A 20,579-nucleotide genomic window follows, 5' to 3' on the forward strand; every position below is an offset into this window, starting at 1 on the left:
GGAAACTCATACGTCCAGTATAAATTGGAGTGATCAGCCAATGTTTAGCGGAAAATGCTGTTATCCCTGGCGCTCCATGTTTTGGAACAGTCAGTAGATTTCCTATCGCAGCCGTGCACAATGCAACACATCATCACTTCGGCGTATAAATTATCGTACGCCAATCACCATTTGAAGAATTCGTAAGTACTTCTACAATAGGTGGAGCGGGTTTAGCTATTGACTACAGGACAATTGTCAATTTTTTTATGACAACTGGAGCGGTCGGCTGTACTGAAATGACAGTATTTCCTTATGTAAAGATTCCTATAAAGCTCCCTGCGATGTTACTGTGGAAAGCATTGCGACTGATAAAAATTCTTTTGTGTAACTTCAAGTTCAATGTGAGAAGAATTACGAAAATATGTCTAAGAAAACGAAAATTATTAATCCTCCAAGCTCAAAAGAGAAGCCCACAATGAGAAATACGCCTTGTTTAAAACACCACACACTACTCACGTTAGGTATAGCTACACTACCTAGCAGAGCCTTCATGTATGTAGATGTATGAAAAGCATGCTTGGCTAGATAACGTTGTCAGCGCTGCCAATGCCATGGTTCCCGACGGCTTCGCTTTGAGGGTACATACGCACGCTGGCAACGGCACCGATAGTGAACTTGAACTTTTAGTCAACTTTTTTTGTGAGGAAGTGTGGCCTGCAGTGGGAGCACTGTGAAGGATCACGCCTTCATTACGTCGGAGAAATAGCAGGACGGAAATAAAATACCCTCGTTAAGGAGAAGGTGGGCGAGCAAGAGTGAAAGAGAAGTATGTTTCGACTGAAGTGTTCGACAGGTGCTTCCTGTCGCTGACTGAATTGGGATACCTTCATTTTGTGGATATTTTGTTAATTTGGCCTTTCTTCGTAAAGGTAAAAATTTCAAATCTTAATCATGTTAGTTTTAATGCTATTAAGCTCCTTAAGACTCTCCGCGCACTTGCCGTTATCTATATACGTCCGGACCTAACCCTAACATTTTCACGCCAACTTGGGTTGCACACTTAATGTGTGCCCTTGGGTCGGTACCAAGATAATAATAATCATTATGACATATAAAAGATATCATCATTAGTTACACAGCCATCATAACGTGTATTGATAATTGAAATAACGTCGCCAATGATTCCTAAAGGATGCCTGTGCCGTAAGTTCAGCTTTAGCACGAGTTCATACAATACGTGGAAAACTTGCATAAACTGTGGACTTAACCAGTTACTGTGACCATCTTAAATACGAGGGTGAATCAGAAAGTCTTTGCCAATATTTTTTAGCCGAACTACGCTGGTAATTATGAAGTCAACATATCCGTTCCCAGCGGCGGACCTTTCTTAGACCGGCCCGACCTTATCTACCGGTAGCTCCACAGCATGGTGCCTCAGTCAGCTGTTGAGCATGACGGTTGTGCTTCACACGTTCACCACGTACGAACAGTGCAGGATGACTCATTTTCTATAGAGTAAGGGATGAACGCCCATCGAAATCCACAAGGAAAGGCAGCCGACGTATGGGGAAAGGTGTGTGTCGCTTTAGAAGTGCGAGGCGGTACTGTTGTGAGTTGGCAAAAGCCCGTTAAAAATTGGAGGACGCTTAAGCTTCGCCTTCAAGAGTGGAACGCGACAGCGTTCCCGTCGACCCGCCAAGGGGTGTAAGACAATGGGCTACGGCGCAGCGACTACGCGCCCCGCATCGGACGCGGTGAGCGTCGAGCAACGCAGCGTTCGGCGCGACAACGAAATGTGTGCCTGAGCAAGCGACGCACGCCTGAGCCTTAGAAACAGCTCGTTTCTAAGGCAACACCGCGTTCACTAGAGGCGCTTTTGTACCGCTTTGAAGCATCGAACTCGTGGCTCAGTGGTAACGTCTCCGTCTCACACTCCGGAGACCCTGGTTCGATTCCCACCCAGCCCATCTTGAAAGTTGCTTTTTATTTATGAAGCGCCTGCCGTGATTTATCGCTCACGGCCAACGCCGCGGACGCCGACGCCGACACCGACACCGACGCCGACGACACCGGCTTTTCTGCGACACGAGCTCCTTAACGCTATCGCGTTAAAACCTGCATGACAGTGAGCGTTCGAGGAAGGCGCGTCCGTCGCCGACTGACGACCTTTCCCGCGTGAATGCAATGGTGAAAGCGGATCAGCGTGAGCACCTCAAGAACATTTCCTAGGAGCTGGGCATTTTGTGTGTCTACCACATCGTTCACGGGTTATTAGCGTACCGCAAGGTGTCACGTTGGATGACAAGCACTCGTATGACATGATGAAAGGCAAGCGAATGATTTCTTAACTGAATCATCTGCAGTTGCATGCCTAGGAGTGTGAAAGTTTCCTGGACCGCAATGTTACTGACGATGAAACGTAAATTCTGCATTTCACTCTGGAAACGAAAGAGCAGGGGATGATGTGGAAACACCGGGGTGGTTCGCTCGTGGCAAAGAAATTTCCATTGAGTGCCATCTGTTTTGTGTGATGTTAACGGTCTTCTGGGATCGCCGAGAGCCGATCCTGCTGGATTTCACGCCATCAAATGCAACCATCAGTGCTGTCAGTTATTCTTGCACACTGTCTCGCCTGATGGCTGCAATCAGGCAAGGATGCTGAGGGATTCTGGATATGGATAAAGCGGGTATCTTCCACGACAATGCGAGGCCACATGTGGCAATCAGAACCACCGACAAGCTCCGTTTATTTTGCTGGGCGAGTCTTCATCACCAACGACACAGTCCAGACTTCGCACTTAGTGATTTCCACGTTTTCTGCCCACTGAAAAAGCTTCCGCCAGAACAGGGATTGACGTGCAACGATAAAGCCAAGACACAAGTCCGACGGTGGTCCCTTAACCAGCCGGATTAATTCTACCACAGGGCATCTCAAATTTAGTGGTGCGATAGGAGAAATGTCTGCAACGTTGTGGGGACTATGTGAGAAAAATAATTTAAGGCACGTAGAATAGCACGTATATAAACATTTGTAATTACTTGTATGTACTGCAGTTTAACTACGAAAAGAAAGGGCGAAAACTTTCTGACTCGCACTCGTATTTGATTTTTCAGTTGCACAAGGTAAGAAGCGCATAGGCGGTTGAATACCTCGATAAAAAATCTTTACATTCCGGCACAAATAAAATGCTCCGGTGTCTAGTGCTAGAAATTCTCAGCAATGAAATGTTGCATCTCTAAAAAAAACATTGCACGCTATCACGAAGGCGCAGAAACGCGAACCTGAATGCTGTTTTACAGCCGGTACATCTTGTTGCTGTGTTGGGCATTGTTTTGCACATTTAGAGGCCTCTTTTTATTTTTGGACATTAGACACATTGCGTTTCTTGTAATAAAGAACAGCTAGCTTTATTTTTGTTCAGCTACGCCTTGACGAATTATTACGAAAGAGTGATCCACTTTTGGGAAATATCTGAAAAGAATGGAAGACGCGATTCGGTCTTAAGCAATTGTGCCTAGATATTTATATATTATGCTACTGGAAAAGTAGACTTATTCATCTTTTCTGCTAAGGTATAGGCGTGTTCATAATTATCTTCCGGCGACACGAGACCCGTTCAGTGGAGGCTCCCTAGGTTTAACCCAGCTTTGCTTTTATGCATTGCCAATAGAACGTACAAGCGAACCTATCACCGCGAAGTGGTAACTGGAAGCGTCAGTCTTGTTTGTCGGTAGCTGCCTTTTCCTGTTTTCTTCTCCACTCTTTGTATTTCTCTCTTACTTTCCATCTTCCGGGCATTTTATTCACTTCAGTCTGACTTCAGGTTTTCCAGGCAGCTAGTGTTTACACTGTGCGAGTAGCCAACCTAGGTTATGTCATATTCGGTGATAGTAGTAACGTACAGCTCGCGTTTGCAGGGCGTGTTTTTTACAGGCCCTGAAGAGTCCCCTTGGAGGGATCATGGATTGGCGGCGTGCATTGATGCCGAAAACTACTCTTTCACCTATGGACAGTTTCTTCTGCTCACGCCTGATGGCCCGCAGAAAAGAGGGCGCACCGATGAAGTTTTACTGTTTGTTGGTCACCCAGAAGAGCACCTTCCTCGATTTCATAGCATTCACTCTGAAAAAGCACAAGGACAAGCGCGAACAATCTCATCGTTTGTTGTTCCAAAATATCCAACTGAGGCGCTTGGACCACGTTATAAAGCAACGAAGATGGACAGCGGCGATCCACTTTTGAAACTCCGCGAATGAAAGCAGCACGAGAAACTGGCTAATTTATCTCCATTTAGCGATGTCCCATGGACAGAGACACCAAACAGCCCTGTATGACGAACACCACCCGTGGCGTCATTTCCAATGCTGATCTAATGAAATTAACCGGGCAAGCTGGGCGAGTTGGTGATTGAACATGTTCCTATGCGTGGGCAGCGCTACCCGGATGAAAGACGCGAGGAAGTACACAATACGGGTGCAGACTAACAAATGGTTTATTTTTTGAAACAAGGGACTATAATATACAGAAAAGTTAAACACATGTAAAGTGACGATTAAAAGGGTGTTAGCCTATCATGCCATTAAAAAAATCCGGTTCCTTATCCTGCTGAGTGATAGAAGTCTGGTTGACGCAGGCGCCTGAGTTTACATGCATGAACTAGGCTGCCACAGTCTCGCGGTTGATTTGATTCATAGAATATTTCCGTTTGTTCAAACATAGGTTTGCCTACGCAAACTCTACAATGCGCGGCCGGATTAGAACCTGTTTCATTCCTGATCTATAACTTGATCTGATCTGATCTGTAACTTGGTGCTCCATAAGGCGGATGTTAAGGCAGCGTCCCGTCTGCCCAAAGTACTTTTTGCCGCACGAAAGTGGAATGACGTAGACGAAAGTGGAATGACGTAGAAAGTGGAATGACGTAGAATGACGTATGGCTGTCTTTTTTAACACATGCCCCATCTGATGTACATAAGAAATGACTGCGTACTTTTCAACTTTTTCGATTCGTGTTTGGGGTGCTTCCTCTTTTTTTATTTTCTACACTAGCCCTTCACATATTGACACCATGATAGATTTTGGAAAACCGGCCTTCTCTAGGTGATTGAGTTGTTGCAAAAAGCTCAGATTGGCGAGGTAGTGGCATGACTTTCTAAGTGCGGAACCTAAACACGGCATACAAATTCCTTTTTTCACTAGTTTTGAGTGTGCCGAGGCGTAGTTTACAATTTATAAAAAGGAAGCCTACTTCGTGCATGTGAACTCAGGCGCATGTGTCAGCCCGACCTCCATCACTTTGCAAGATAAAGAAACTGATTTCTGGAATGGCAAGATAGGCTGACACCCTTGTAGACGTTACTTTACACGTGGTTACATTTTGTGTATATTATAGTCTCGTGTTTGAAAAACTGAAGCAGTTGTTAGACTGCGCTCGTATTGTTTACTTCCTCTCGCCTTTCGTCCGGGTTGCGCTGCCCAACCGTAGGAACATGATCTAACGGAGCTGACTAAAGCTGAACTATCAGACGGCTAAGTGATCAATGTCAAGGAAATTAACATGAGGCATGATGGAAAAGAGATCGACACTAAGCACCTAATTATAGCTTCTAGATCATGTACGTTGCCTGAGGCTATTCAGGCAGCGTGCATAAGGATCCGGGTCAGACCGTACGTTCCCGATGCTGTCCAATACTTTAAATGCCACAGATTTGGCCGCAGTTCAAAAAACTGCCGGCGCCCCATTACTTAAGTTTGGACGCAGAGAGGAACATCTTCGCGACAGAGGCTTAAGCCTTTCTCGCGGCTGTAAAACAAGTAAACACATTAAACATACAAAAAGCTGTTACAATAACAGACTCTCTAGGCGTAGTTAGAGCTTCAGTCTCTATAGGAAAACATACGAAATCCGTAGACAATTCCTATGTACTATGTGTGCATCCAACCAACATATGGTAATTTGTTCGGTGCCAGGGCACAGAGGCCTAGCAGTCAATATGCTTGAAGACAAACTCGCTACATTCACAAAAACAGGAGCCTGTAACTCTGCCATAATGATACCTCTCACAGAGTTGAAGTCATTTTTGCACGAAAAGCTGAAAACGTTCAGTAATTCATCTGGAAATTTAGTAAAGCAATCAACGTGGCTATTTGGTGGACGTTCGTGATTGTATTGCGCTTAGTGTTACACTAACGGGAACTAATTGACGAATATAAGGAACAAAGCGCGGAATTCCGCGTCTTGTTCCTTATGTTCGTCCATTACTTCTGTCAGTGCAACACTTGTTGCTAATGGGTTGCATGCCCCAAGGGTAGCGTCGGCCTTGCGGCCTGGGGCACAACTGGAAGCATCCGAAGGTCCTGGCAACTTGTTTATTCTAGCATCGCAAAAGAGCGGCCGGTCAGGTCGACCGAAGTGGAGAGACGGGAGAGCACGTTACTCGACGGAAGAAATCGGAGCCACTCACTTGGCGTCCGGGGGCAGCTGCTGTTATACTCTCGGAGCTGAGGGCAAGAAGGAACGGCTCTGGATGGGGCGCACGTGATGGTGGGGCACGGACACGCTGAGAGACACGTTGAGACAAGAAGTGACGCATCCGCCGGGCCGGCGTCGGTCAGACCTCCTCGCTTCACAGTTGGGGAGCTCCTCTCCCCGGCTGCCGCGCTTTGACAAGCGTGGGCACACACACACACACGAAGACACGTGGCACTGAAACATGCCTGGACGCGCTTGGCAGGAAGCGTTACGGCAGCGCTGAACGGGCCAAAATGTCCGCCGCTTTGAATGAAGCACCGGCGTCCGTTGCATCCGCGCCGGCTATACCGCGCGTCGTAGGCGAAACGTAACACACTAAGCGCAATACAGTCATGACCATCTGGGAAGCTGAAATCATCAATACATTTCGTTTAATTAAGCGGCGCCTATTAAATTGGCGTTCATATACCAAAGCACAACCAACAGATGTCATGTTCTGAAGACTGAGAATGGGTCACGCATACGGCTTCCATTCTTACCGGGTGACGGGTGGCGAACCTCCCCTTTCTGACAGATGTGGTGAGATGCCCACCGTCCTCCACGTCTTGGTGGATTGCGGGGAACCAGTGGCTGAACGAAAAAAGTAGCTTCTTTTAGCCCACCGATATCCCACTCTCTTTCATCCGGTATTGTCCTTTAGAGCACAACCATTTTGTGACGTCGAATAACTTAAATTATTTACAAGGCGTTCATTTACTGCCCGTTATAAGCCCACGAGACTCGCAGCACATGCTCTCACCTGAGGCTGATGCTGCGACAGGAGGCATTGTGGGGCACATACCTTGAGGACCTTGTCCTTAAGGGACCTGGTGAAGCAGTAGGGCTATTCGTAGCGATGTGTTTTACAGTGAAGAAATGTATAGCTAGGATCTAGAAAAAATGTGGTCAAAATTTAGACAAAAACGAATCCTTAGGTAGGCCGTTCCCGGTGATTGTGTAGAAAGGGTCGAAGCTCAATGGCGCATGCCGTTCTGGGCCGGGGACGTCTAACGTGCCCTCGAGCTACCCTTTGACACGTTGGACCCAACGAGGTCACAGGCACATGGGTAAGAACATATATTTTTGAAAAAAGAAATGTATTTTACAACGTTTTCAAAAAGCACCGTTAAAAAGCTCGGTGCCAACCACGAAAACGCGTAGTGCCACTGCTAGCGAGTTTGCTGCCGTCTTCCTCAGCTGCCTTCGCTGTCGCTCATCATCTCTGCGTAAAAGTGCACTTCTTTTCCGTCCAAGGACATCAAGCTGCCACCTGAGGCCACCACAAGAAAAACTGCCGAACTATTCTTTATAAGAAAGTTTCTTCTTCTCTTCTGTCGTTGTGATGCGGAGGTCGCGTTTACGGGGGTATGAGCCCTTGCTTAAGGGGGCATGAGCCATCCATTTTCTTACATTGCAGACAAATTTAGCAACAGAAGTGATACGTGAATATATGTGCGTACATATGTGGCCACGATGACAAGACATTGGGACAACAAATGTGTCCGTACCTTTGTTCACTACGCTAGGTAACCTCTGTGTCGTGCGATAAACAGCTTCGTTGGTCATCCGCCTTCACACATTCCAATGGCTCATTATTTTTTCGTACTTCACCTCGTCATAGTACATCATATTTTCATAGCACATGTCATGTATCATTGTCTAACTTTAAAGCCTATATATTACTGCGGCGCTGTCTTAGGCTAGTTTCCAGCGTTTCGTGATATGCTTATGCAAAGATCATGATCATGTTGGCCGCATTTGCGGGGGTATGAGCCATTGCTTAAAGGCCAGAATACATGGAGCGAACTTTCACGACGAAGTTCGGGCGGCAGAAAATCTGCCGCGGCGCGACGCCGTATGTTCGTCGGGCTGCGATACATGGAGCGAAGACACGGCGGCCGCCGCCGGCGAGTCGCTGCGTTGTTATCAGTGTGGCTAGACGAGGCAAATGAGCTGTCGTGAAACACTTGACAAAAAAAAAAACTTTAACGATTATTATTATCGCTTTTGAATTGCGGAACACTCTAAAAACGCGTAAAATTTTGTTTAGAAATGATTTCTAGTCTTTTTTATGTGTTTGAGACATTCATGCGCCGATGTAGTTTAAAGAAAGCGACGATGCTATGCGTTGTGGCAACACTGGGCGGGTAAACAACTTTCGGCTCCTCCAACTCCGCGGCTCTGTTCTGTGGCTCAACGCGCGCGCGGCCGAAGCAAGCAGACCCGAAAGTAGCGCACGTGAGCTTGTCTAACCATGGCTGTTATTAACTTGTTGAATTCCAGCCGCGCCGCTTTGGATGCCATGAATACGAAAAGCAGGAGACCGGCGTGAACGATAGAGCGGGATCGGGATACACGGACAAGCGGGGAAGCCTAGCCGGAAGTCGGGGCGGATAGTGAGACCTGATTGGCTCGCTTTGGGGCGCCGCTCGTTTGCCGCTTCCGGTATCGTCGCCGCCGGACGAACTTTTTTGCGCCAGCTGGATAGGCGGCGAACGACGTTTTCTCCGCCGCCGCGCGTCGCGCGTACGCCGCCGGGCGTCGAACGCCGACTATTCGTCGCATATTCGCTCTATGTATTGTGGCCTTAAGGCGACATGAACCTGTATGTACGATTCTACAGACGAACAATGTACGTATCACGTACAAGTGCGACAAGCCGTTTGGCGGTCTGGACATCATAATGGGCGGCGATCTGAGGAAACTGCCTCCTGTTCGGGCTAACCAGGCCTTTCGGTGCGGACACGGTCACAACAAGGTGTTCAGCCCGGCGGTGAAGTGGCATCACCTCTCCTACATCACGTTGTGGCAGGTTGTGCGTCCAAAGAATGCAGTGTGCTTGACAATACTCACGAAAATTGGGGACGGGAGGGCCCTCCGGCCGGAAGAGGTGTGGCGTCGTCAAGGGTCGGTTAGAAAGCGCCGATCTTTGTCTTGGTCTTGGTCTTTGCGCCCTGTGCTGTGCGACTCTTCTGCTCCAATAAGTAGGTCGATGCGTTCAACATCGTTGTTATCCTGCAGGGTGCGGGAGTCATATACGAGGATAGAGCAGTTCATGTGTACCTCAAATACAGGTCCGACGACGAATCTGTTCGCGCACGGACCAAGGTGGCCGGTTTAAGGCAGGTCGAAATGGGAAATTTACCCTAAACAATATTTCTCGCTCAGGAGAAGCCCTGCATGGTCACGTTCAATATCGGCACGAAGAACGGACTCGTGAATGGGTGCCGTCGGTGCACTTCGAAAGATCGAGAACAGGAAAGGCGACACGCGCGATGCAGTGGGCATTTGGGTGAAAGTTGATGTGTCACATACTGGCCGTCTGGCTCAGATCAAAGCCAAGCCCGTCGGAGAAGCTGCTCGGAGACGAGGGATTAAGATCATGGCCTATTGGGTGTCCATCGAGTTGTGTATCTTTACCCTCACCCTGGATAGAAAGGCAGGACTGAGTTGCCGACGAAGGCAGTTTGCGCTGGTGCAAGCTAGTGCGGCCACCTTACAGACTGGAGACGGATTCGTTGTCGCCAGTGAATGCGTTCAAACTGGAACGTCCAAGACGGACCTTGAAGAATTTATGAACGACACATTTGGGTGGATACTCCCAGTGGATCCCAATTCCATCGCCATTGTTGGTGACTTTAACGTCGATGTGTCTTGTCCCGACGGGAAGTGGTTCTTGGCGTTTCTCTTGGGAAGGTTAACCCTTCAATGTTGCACCAAGACAAACGTCTCCAGGACGCGTCATCGGTAGTGTAAAGGTCTAACGTTCGCCAAGAACATCTCGTGTCATCACAGAGCTCTCTAGTGTCGTCACAGAGCTCATGGTTGCCTATCAAGCGACCATAAAGGAATAATTACTATGGTCACGAGATAAATGTTAATGCAAATAAACATAAAAAGTACATACTTCTGCTATACTCTTTTGTTATTTTATTTTATTTAGAGTTACGTACAGCTTCGCTGATCATCCACCTTCACAGGGTGAAATGGCTCCGAGTTTTTTAAGGCTTTTAAACGAATGTTTTTTTAGGCCTCTATACAGCCGTGTTTCATTCAAACCACGAATTCATAGTTCTTATACCAATGACAGCCTATTGCCATGGGCTTGGCTCTCTTTGGCCACATCTGGCCAATAAACTGTAATCATTTTCATCATAGCTATTCGCTTTCACTTTCGCAGTACCCCTAGTGGATTCAAACTACAGTCCTAGAGAATTGTTGTCGGAAATGTTATTTCTCCGCCACTACATTGATGCTGCGACAGAGAACAATATAACGCCAATATAACAGTGCAGCCAAGTGGTCATATTGTATTTTTTCTCACTCATCTCGAAGTCGCCTGTAGGCCAAAAATTTTTCCGGCGCAACCCCATGTGCATGCGCGAAAGAAAAAGAGAGAAATAGAGGCACGGGGTTAACCTACGCAACCTAGATAGCACAAGACCTGTTTACTCCGATCCATGACCTCAAGTTACTGGCCCGAAATTTCCACTGACAAGGCTGGCGTGATGAAAGCGGTAACGTCAAAATCGCTGTTGACTACTCGGGAGCATCACCATTAGACTCTATAGCAGTCGGGCAATGTAATATGACGTCGTGGATCGGAGTGAAAAGGCCTTGTGTTATCTGGGTGGCGTTGGATTAGCTGCGCCAGTAGTGACGTCGTTGCTCTCCGTGGCAGCCGAGCGCGCGCGGAAGCAGTTTCTCTTCGGCTCCGAAATGGGTAGGCCACTTGTCATACATTTTCCTTAGGAGCAGGGAGCATTGGATGAGTAACGCCGCGAGCAGGACCGGGAACGAGCTCGATTACGAGCGCATGCGAATACTGCAGCCCAGGTACAAGAACAGGCTCGTGCAGTCGAGCACAAGCAGCAATTGCATACGGAGGATACGACAGCATACCGAGCCGTTGTTTAATGGAACTTTGGGATTAAACCAGGGATAAACACCGGGGCCGCACGTTTCGGCTTCGCTGGTTAACGATATGTAAGCAGTGCTTGGGCAGTAATTTTTTAAAAAGTAGAACAATGAATACTATTCGGTTTGGTTTGCGTCACTATGCATAATACACGTATAAGAAACAGGAACATACAAGATATTATCCATCCATTCTATTTTTTTTTTTTTGCTGTCATTATTGCTGATTTCCAGCGTTGCGCTGAAATTGAGTGAGACGGTATTGTATTCGAGCGCCATAGGTTGAGCTAAAAACAAGTTCGTGTTACTGTGCAGCCAAGTGGTCGTTGCGTATTAGTTCTTTTTTACTTTCGAAGTCTCAATTTGACAAGTAGGACAATGAGTACTATCCGTCTTGGTTGACGTCACTACGCGTTATACGCGCGTATGAAACAGCAAAATGCGAGAAACTCGGCAGCCGTTACGTTTCACGGCGTGAATTTGCCTATTGCTTTGTGGCGCTGCGCTGATGTGGGCTCACAATTGTACGGTGCTCAATGCTAGTCAGGCTAACGCCTAAAAATAAGAATCCCGCGATTTGCTTAGCGCTGGCGCCTCTGCGCAGGTTGCTGCTACAGAAAATACAAGTAAATGAAAATGAAAATCCCTTGTCATCAATTTAACCTGTCCTTAGTTGAAAGAACAAAGTATTCGAAAACAGCGTGCCAGTTTTTAGCATTGTCATGGCTAGATATAAAATACCTGACTTGGCCGGGCGTGCCAGCAAATTTCAACATGGCAACCATGTCTACCCTGGGCTCTCTGCTTGCACTGATCGCATGTGCTTTAATTCTACCTACGAAAGGACAAGAGAGAATGCCAACTGCTTATAGAGATCCTTGGTGGGTCGGGAGCGGTCTCATCCCGATGCGTATGTACCACATATATTGTTTCGAAATACATTGGGTAGGAGATACTTGCATAAATGGTGGTCTAGATAACAAATATTGTAAAATGCAAAGCTACGGCTGCTCTTTGAGGAATTGCCAAAACTGCTCCAAGAAAACTTAGTGTGGGTAATTTCAGCGTTTATCTTGCATGCCTAACTTATCCTTTCTGGCAGATATAGCTATTACCACTACTACCTGGTGATTCATAAATGCAAACATTGTGAGACACTTTGGCGTTTTCTTGGTCTCTCTCTCTCTCTCTCTCTCTCTATCTATATATATAGTGGCCTATTTTATCACTTGTGCGTGAATGATTGGTTAAATATTGTTCAAGCGCAAGTGAAAGCATGGTCGAAGCAAGCTTCCCATGGTAGCAGTCCTCTGCAGCTCTTGAACTTTTCTGAATGTTCCCTATCAACGAGGCGAAAATTTATTTTGGTGATTGATGAATCATGGAACGTGCGTGTGTATGTGTTCGTCAACTGTTCCTTGTCTCAGTCTGGTTCACGTCAGTACTTTTATCTTGTACTAACTGCGTATGTTACTCTATGTTTCAAATTCAGAACATGCTGGAAGAGAGTACGTTCAAATGTCGATTGCCTGTTTGTTGTACTTGTCTGTGATTCATGAATATCAGCTTCGCTGTTTGTAGGTACAAGTGTTGTCCTGAATAGTTTCTTGTAAGTGTGAAAAGAATAACGGTACGGCTGATCGCATCAGTACACAGGTATGACGCACCCCCTCCCCCTCCTCCGTTTTGCTATCAGTGCGGAGATGAAGCTCGGTACAGCTTTGAATTCCGAATTTTAATTTTCCTAGCAGAGGTATGGGGAAAACGAATTCGATAAATAGATGGCACTAGCTTCGTCTCTCTCAGTCACGTCTGGTTGTCCAGCGGTGCTACTCGGTTTCTTCAGGTGGCACGCACCTGGATCGTTAGCTCCCTGTTCGTATGGGTACAGACATACTAAAAAACCAAAACAGTTGTCATACAGGTTCGATTATTCTAGCGAATCGTGAACTTTCCAAGAGACATTATATGCGCCAATAGAAGTTGCACTTCAAAATATTTTCTGGATACGATTTAGCTATGTCTGTGTTACTGGCGAAAAGGACAAGGTCTAGCAGTACAAGTGGTTGCACTTATAATCTTAATTTCGTGAGTCGTTCACTTCCCGAACGGGCCAATTTATTCATCAGACGTTGTACACGGTGTGGTCAGCGGTTTTCTCCGTGTACAGGCATATATAGTACAATTTCAATGGAATCTCGTGTGCACTATACCCCGCCTGACAGTCAAGATATTTTTCCCGACTCCCGTACAGAACACAGACACCCAAATGACCATTCGTTAAGATAACTTTCACTGCGAGTAATTTTGCCTCAAGCGTCGTGGTTTAAGTTCAGAGCTATGGGGATCGGCCTGGGAGCACGACGTCACCTGTTCAATTCTCTCTCGCAGTCGTCGCATTCAGATTCGGCAGCGATGCTAGCAAAACTGATTTGCATAAATTAAACAGCATGTTTTAAAGAACGCGAGATGGTCGAAAATATTTTGCGACCAGACAACTACTGCGTCTCTCTGAGCCGACACGCGGCTTTACGATGGTAAGCCGCATGTACAGATGTTTGATTTTGTTAGCTTTTCTTCGTGAACATTCGAATATCAGTACTACTGCTGTCTTTGTCGCACTAAAGGAAGCTGAGGTCGTCACCTTTCGCATGCTGTCACTTATGTCAATTGAGAGTAATCACTTTCAAATCGCCATTAATATGTTAGAAGCAAGAGATATGTATGAAAGTGATGAAGGAAATCAGGTACAAGCAATATTCCGCAATTCCTTCGTTTTATGTCTTCTTTCCTGTGTCATTCAGTTTCAGTTCTTTTATTTTACACTGCAGGGACACAGGATTATTTCTGTCAGTGTAAATCTGCTCTTTCAAGAAAAGATACGCTTTAAACGCTATTGTCGTTAAAATGGTTGTCAACCTGACCGCAACTGCTTTGTAGTTAATCGTATTGATGACTCTATTGTTTTAGCAACTAGCGTTTCAGATTTTCACACACCGTCATTTATTTTGTTATAAGGGCGTATTGAAAAAAAATCCGTGATATCTTCTATGTTAATTTCTTACCACTATTTTTAGAAAGCACTAATCGAAACCTTTTCCTGTTTAAGGTTGTTGGTAGTGAACCTTTCCTGTTTCTTATTTGCATTCTTTGCATGAAATTCTCCGACATGGGTCCACGACCAAACTTTTTGATTCTATTGCCAATAGAACTTGAAAGATTTCCACATATCGCAAGAAATAATTTATCCTGCCAATATGATGCCTAGCATAGCTACTGAAATGATCTTCCAGCGTGCCACCTTAATGAGGGCTTCTCCTTCACACTGATGGAGCAGTTACGAAAAGCTAGCTGTGGTATTTTTACACAGTTGGTAAAATATCACAGAAGTGACATGCAGAAAGAGAGGAATATACATTGAAAGTAAATTTCGCTATCTTGGTGGCTTATATTTTCTCTCAGTCATTATCGTCATATTAATGTGGGCTCGTATCAGTGCTTCATAGCGTTTCCACCAGCAAACTAGCTACCACAGATTGTTAATCAAAGAAAGTGTTCGCAAGATTGATGACAATTTTGCCTGGTGGACGGGATGGGCACGAAAGGTTGTAAGAGAAATTTCAAGCGTTGCTGACGAAGCGAGTAGAAACCAGCATATGAAGCGAAACTGATGATGATATGTGGTGTTTAATGGCGCAAGAGCCAGGTGTGGCCAAAGAGCGCCATGACAAGTGGTGATGTTGACGATGTATTATGGAGATGTGACTTGGCTGTAAAGTGGCCTAAAAATAGTTGCTGTAAAGTGCATAAAATCTACGTGATATAAAATTATGGCGATGACTAATGACGAATACTATGAACATTAAAATCCATCGTAAAAGAATGACATAGAATTGAAAATATATGAGATGGTAAAAATAGCTGGAGCACTGTTGCCTCGCCGGAGCCCTTGAAACACAAGGGCCTAGAGGCAAGTGCTATATGAGAAGAATTATCACAGCGCCATCCTCTGAAGAGAGGAGACGCTACGAACATGTGGGACTAACAACATGCAATACAACATCTTTGAGATAACTTAAGACTGCGTTGGTATCAAATAGCGGTTCTGGGCCGAGTAACATTAATGGGTGAAGGGGGATGTGCTGCTGGTATGCTAAGGGAAAATGTTTCTTTCTTTCAGATTCGGCTTTCCGGCACTCCAGGAGGACGTGGAGGACGGTAAGCCTCTCCTCGCATCTACCGCAGGTGGGCGGGTCATTTCCGGTGAGTAGAAAATTATGGGTGCCGAATGTGTGTCCTATTCTGAGACGACAGAATAGGACATCTGTTCGGCGTGATCTTGTTACAGAGGGCCAGAATCCTAACTGTGGCTTTATCACGTGGAGCTTATTATTTGTTTCGGCGTCCCATAGGCGCTGCCAGTGGTTCCGTAGTTTCCTCCGTAAGAAGGGCTTCAGGTCTGTGACAGGAACTGCAGCGGTGGAATTAGCAGAATGCGATGCAACTGACTTGGCCATCTGGTCCGCCAGATCATTACCTTCGATGCCCCTGTGACCTGGCACCCAGCATATGATGACATGCTGGTTACCTATATACGCTTTACACAGAACGGAATAGAGTTCATTAATTACCGGGTTTTTGTGGTTAGAGAATGACATCAAGGCCTTCACAACACTAAGGGAGTCCGTATATATGACTGATTTCTGGAGTTTTGATTTCCTGATATGCTTCACAGCTGACAATAGTGCGTAGGCCTCAGCCGTAAAGATACTAATTTCCGGATGAAGTACATCGGTTTCCGAGAAGGATGGACCGATGGCTGCGTAGGACACCCCGTCGTGTGACTTCGATGCATCTGTGTAGAACTCCGTGCAGGAGTACTTGTACTGGAGTTCCCGGAAATGCATTTGTATTTCAATCTCTGGAGCATGCTTTGTGACTTGCACGAAAGATATATCGCATTCTATGAGCTGCCAATCCCAAGGAGGTAGCAGCTTGGCTGGATGCATTAGGCGGAGCTCGAGTAGTGGGACATGCATTTCATCACTAAGCTCCCTCACACGCATCGAGAAAGGCTGTCTTACGGAAGGACGATTATGGAAGAGCGTAGCATATGTCATATCGTTGATGGTATTAAAACATGGATGTTGGGGATTAGACTGGGCTTTCAGGAAATATGTTTGGCTGATGTATGCTCTCTGCAGCTGAAGTGACCACTCATTTGAGTCTACGTATAAACTTTCAATGGGACTTGTTCTGAAAGCTCCAGTGGCCAGTCGGATTCCTAGATGGTGGACCGGATCTAGCATCTTTAGCGCGCTCGGGGCTGCAGAATGGTAGATCACGGCACCGTAGTCCAACCGAGATAGAATGAGGCTCTTGTATAAATTCATTAAACATTTTCTGTCGCTGCCCCATGTTGTGTGGGATAACACTTTCAGTAAGTTCATTGTTTTTAAGCATTTGACCTTGAGATTCTTTATGTGTGGAATAAAAGTTAATCTTGAATCAAGTATGATGCCCAAGAACTTGTGTTCTTTGTTCACAGGGATTCGCTGACCATACATTTCGATACTGGGTTCTGCAATGAGCCCTCTCTTTCTAGTGAAAAGCACACAAGAACTTTTGTTGGGGTTCACTTTAAATCCGTTTTCATCTGCCCATTTGGATACTTTGTTCAAGCCCTGTTGTACTTGCCTCTCGCATACTGTAAGGTTGCAGGATTTGAAGCCTATCTGTATGTCGTCTACGTAAACAGAATAAAAAATGGCTGGCGGTAATGAAGCACGAAGCGTGTTCATTTTTAAGATGAAGAGCGTGCAGCTAAGTACACCTCCTTGGGGCACACCAGTTTCCTGTATAAAACGTCGGGACAATACATTGCCGACTTTCACACGGAATGTACGGTTGGACAAATAGCTTTCTATTAGGAAGAGCATATTGCCACGGATGCCAATTCCCGACAAGTCTCTCAAGATTCCATAACGCCACGCGGTGTCGTACGCCTTCTCCATATCGAGGAATACGGATAGGAAATATTGGTTATGTAGAAAGGCGTCGCGAATGTTTCCCTCAATGCGCACAAGGTGATCGGTTGTGGACCGCCCTTGTCTAAAGCCGCACTGAAGGGGATCGAGCATATTGCTGAGTTCAAGGAAATGTACAAGTCTGCGGTTAACCATTTTTTCAAAATGCTTACAAATACAGTTTGTAAGGGCTATCGGACGGTAACTTGCCGCCAAGGAAGGGTCCTTGCCCTGTTTAAGAACAGGAACCACAATCGCTTCTTTCCATGTGGATGGGAGGTATCCCGCAGCCCAAATAGCGTTGAAAAGTGTGAGTAGTGTAAGTTTGGTGTCAGTATGTAAATTTATGATCATGTCATACATGACTCTATCAGGTCCCGGTGCAGCGCTTTTGCATGTGTTCAAGGCAGCTGTCAACTCAGCAATATTGAAAGGCCGGTTATAGGGTTCATTCTGTCTGGATTTTCGTATTATTGGCTTACATTCTTCTATTTGTTTGTATTTCAAAAAGGATTGCGAATAATGGTTTGAACTCGACACGCTCTCAAAGTGTTCCCCAAGCGAGTCTGCCTGATCTTTCAATGTTTGACCTTGTGTGTTTACCAAAGGAAGGGAATATGTTTGTCGCCCTTTTATCCTATTAACCCTGTTCCAAACTTTGGCCTCATCTGTGTACGAATTGATACCGGATAAAAACTTCTGCCAACTCTCTCTTCTAGCCTGTCGACGTGTTCGCCTGCCTTGCGATTTCACTTTCTTAAAGTTAGACAAATTCTCCGCAGTGGGAGAGGCGCGGAGCAACCCCCACGCTTTGTTCTGTTTCTTACGAGCGATCCTACAGTCCTCGTTCCACCACGGGACACGCCGTTTGCATGCCAAGCCATTTACTTGTGATATACATTTAGTTGCGGCATCTATTATGAAGGCTGTAAAATATTCCACGGCAGCATCAATTCCTAACGAGGACATGTCATCCCATGATATGCTAGTTAAGTTTCGGAATTTATCCCACTCTGCTGTGTCAATCTTCCACCTAGGAGCCTGTGGTAGATATTCGTTTTCTTTAAGTGTTCTTAGTAGTACCGGAAAGTGGTCGCTTCCGTAAGGATCATTCGTAACTTCCCATTCTAGTTCAGGCAGTATGGACGGAGAAACTATGCTCAGATCAATTGAAGAAAAGGTATTGTTTGCAAGACAGTAATATGTGGGTTTCTTCTTATTCAGAAGGCACGCACCAGAGGAAAAAAGGAACTGTTCAACAAGTCGACCTCGCGCATCTATACGAGAGTCGCCCCACAGGGAGCTGTGCGCATTGAGATCGCCAAGTAGAGCGTAAGGTTCTGGCAATTGATCAATAAAGGATTGGAATTCATGCTTCGTTAATTTGTAATGTGGGGGTATGTAAAGAGAGCTAATGGTGATGAGTTTGTTTAGGAATACAGCTCGAACCGCCACTGCTTCGAGAGGCGTTTGTAGCTGTAGAAGTTTACATGCAATGCTCTTATGGATAGAAATGGCAACACCGCCCGATGATGCGATAGCATCATCGCGATCTTTCCGAAACGTGACATACGGTCGTAGAAAGTTTGTGTGTTGTGGTTTTAAGTGTGTTTCCTGTAAACACAGCACTTTTGGATTGTGTTGGTGGATCAGTTCTTGTACATCATCAAGGTTTCTAAGGAGACCTCTCACGTTCCATTGTATGATTTGTGTATCCATATTTAATGTAAATTAGTGCTGTGTGTACGGAAACGGAAGTGATGCCTTAGATTACAGAGCCCTTTCGAGGCCCTGTAATCGGGGTTTTGCTCTTTCTGAAGCGTTCGACGGAGCCTCGCCGCTCCTTAGGCGCTTCGTGCGCCTTGAGGGTAGGTGTAGTGTCCATTGCCTCGTGTGAGGCGCCGGACACGTGCTCTTGCGAGCGAGAAGTTACTAGAGAGGGTCCCGCCTTGGAGGGCAAGACCCCTGCGCCCACCAGCCCAGAGGTCGATGGGGCTCCCTGAGGGATTTGGCTGCGCCGGCTGTTGCCAGCGCAGGAAGGGGCTGGGGAGGCCGGGGTAGCCTCGCCTGCGCCAACCTTCGGGGTCGATGACCCCTCATTTGACGGAGCAGCGCTAGCTGCAACCGCCGCGGGGGCAGATGGCGTAGCTGCCGACTCACTGCCTGTGGGTCGGACAGCCGCCGGAGGCCGTTGCGACGCTGCCCCCTGACGCGCCACTTCGGCAAAGCTTTTCTTTGGCAGGTATGCAACCCGCCTGCGTGCCTCTTTGTACGATATGTTTTCTTTAACTTTGATTGTGACTATGTCTTTCTCTTTTTTCCAGGACGGGCACGACCGCGAGTACGCGGCGTGCTCGCCTTCACAGTTTACGCAGTGGAGAGTGTTCTTGCAAGCTTCAGAATTATGTTCGTGGGCACTGCACTTCGCACAGGTTTCACGGCCTCGGCAGCTCTGCGAACTGTGGCCGAAGCGTTGGCATTTGAAACATCTAAGGGGATTTGGCACATATGGCCTAACACGGAGCTTGATGTACCCGGCCTCTACAGACTCGGGCAGAATACTTGAGCCGAAAGTCAATATAAGGTGTTTGGTCTTGATTTCTTTACTGTCACGCCTGATCTTAATTCTTTTAACATTGATTACATTCTGGTCACTGAAGCCCTCCAAGAGTTCATCCTCAGTGAGCTCCAGCAAGTCATCGTCCGAGACAACACCGCGGCTTGTGTTCATGGTACGGTGCGGGGTTACTGTTACTTGGGTCTCTCCAAATGACACAAGTTTCGGCAGCTTCTCATACTGTTTCTGATCTTGGAGCTCCAAAAGGAGATCACCACTTGCCATTCTGGACACCTTATATCCTGTACCGAAAACTTCGGTCAAAGTCTTGGAAACAAGGAACGGTGAAATGGACCGCACTAGTTTGTCTGGTTTTTCTGAATGAATCACGTGGAATCGGGGAAAGTTGTGGACTTGTCGTCCGAAAAATTGAAAGATATCTTCGGTGCGCCCTCGTTTCTGAGGGCGATCAGGAAGTTTGGGGAAAGAAGTTTCCATGAAATATATAAAAATTCGGCAACAGCGCCGACCGCCCACCACGGAGCCCAACGGGGGGACGCGGCAGAGCTTGCACGCAAGTCTGCA

General features: G+C 46.5%; 1 protein-coding gene and 1 long non-coding RNA gene across 11 annotated transcripts in view; one reads left to right on the forward strand and one right to left on the reverse strand.

Annotated features, from left to right (window-relative positions):
- Positions 1–20,579, reverse strand: part of LOC142589786 (uncharacterized) — an 80,513-nt gene that overhangs the window by 39,123 nt on the left and 20,811 nt on the right. The window lies entirely within an intron of this gene.
- The window catches only part of LOC142589782 (uncharacterized), a 35,581-nt gene that overhangs the window by 3,748 nt on the left and 11,254 nt on the right, over positions 1–20,579 (forward strand). For 2 of the 10 annotated variants that reach the window (XM_075701372.1, XM_075701373.1), the window contains exon 2: positions 15,592–15,674. The exons of 1 other annotated variant lie outside the window; for it this stretch is intronic. In XM_075701372.1, the coding sequence (XP_075557487.1) occupies positions 15,592–15,674 (83 nt within the window). Of the gene's footprint in view, positions 1–11,948; positions 12,322–15,591; positions 15,675–19,761; positions 19,872–20,579 lie in introns of those variants that run through there. 7 more of the 10 variants (XM_075701374.1, XM_075701375.1, XR_012829930.1 and 4 more) reach the window with 6 other exon arrangements.

The sequence above is a fragment of the Dermacentor variabilis genome, chromosome 8, assembly GCF_050947875.1.
Source record: "Dermacentor variabilis isolate Ectoservices chromosome 8, ASM5094787v1, whole genome shotgun sequence".
Lineage (NCBI taxonomy): Eukaryota > Metazoa > Arthropoda > Arachnida > Ixodida > Ixodidae > Dermacentor > Dermacentor variabilis.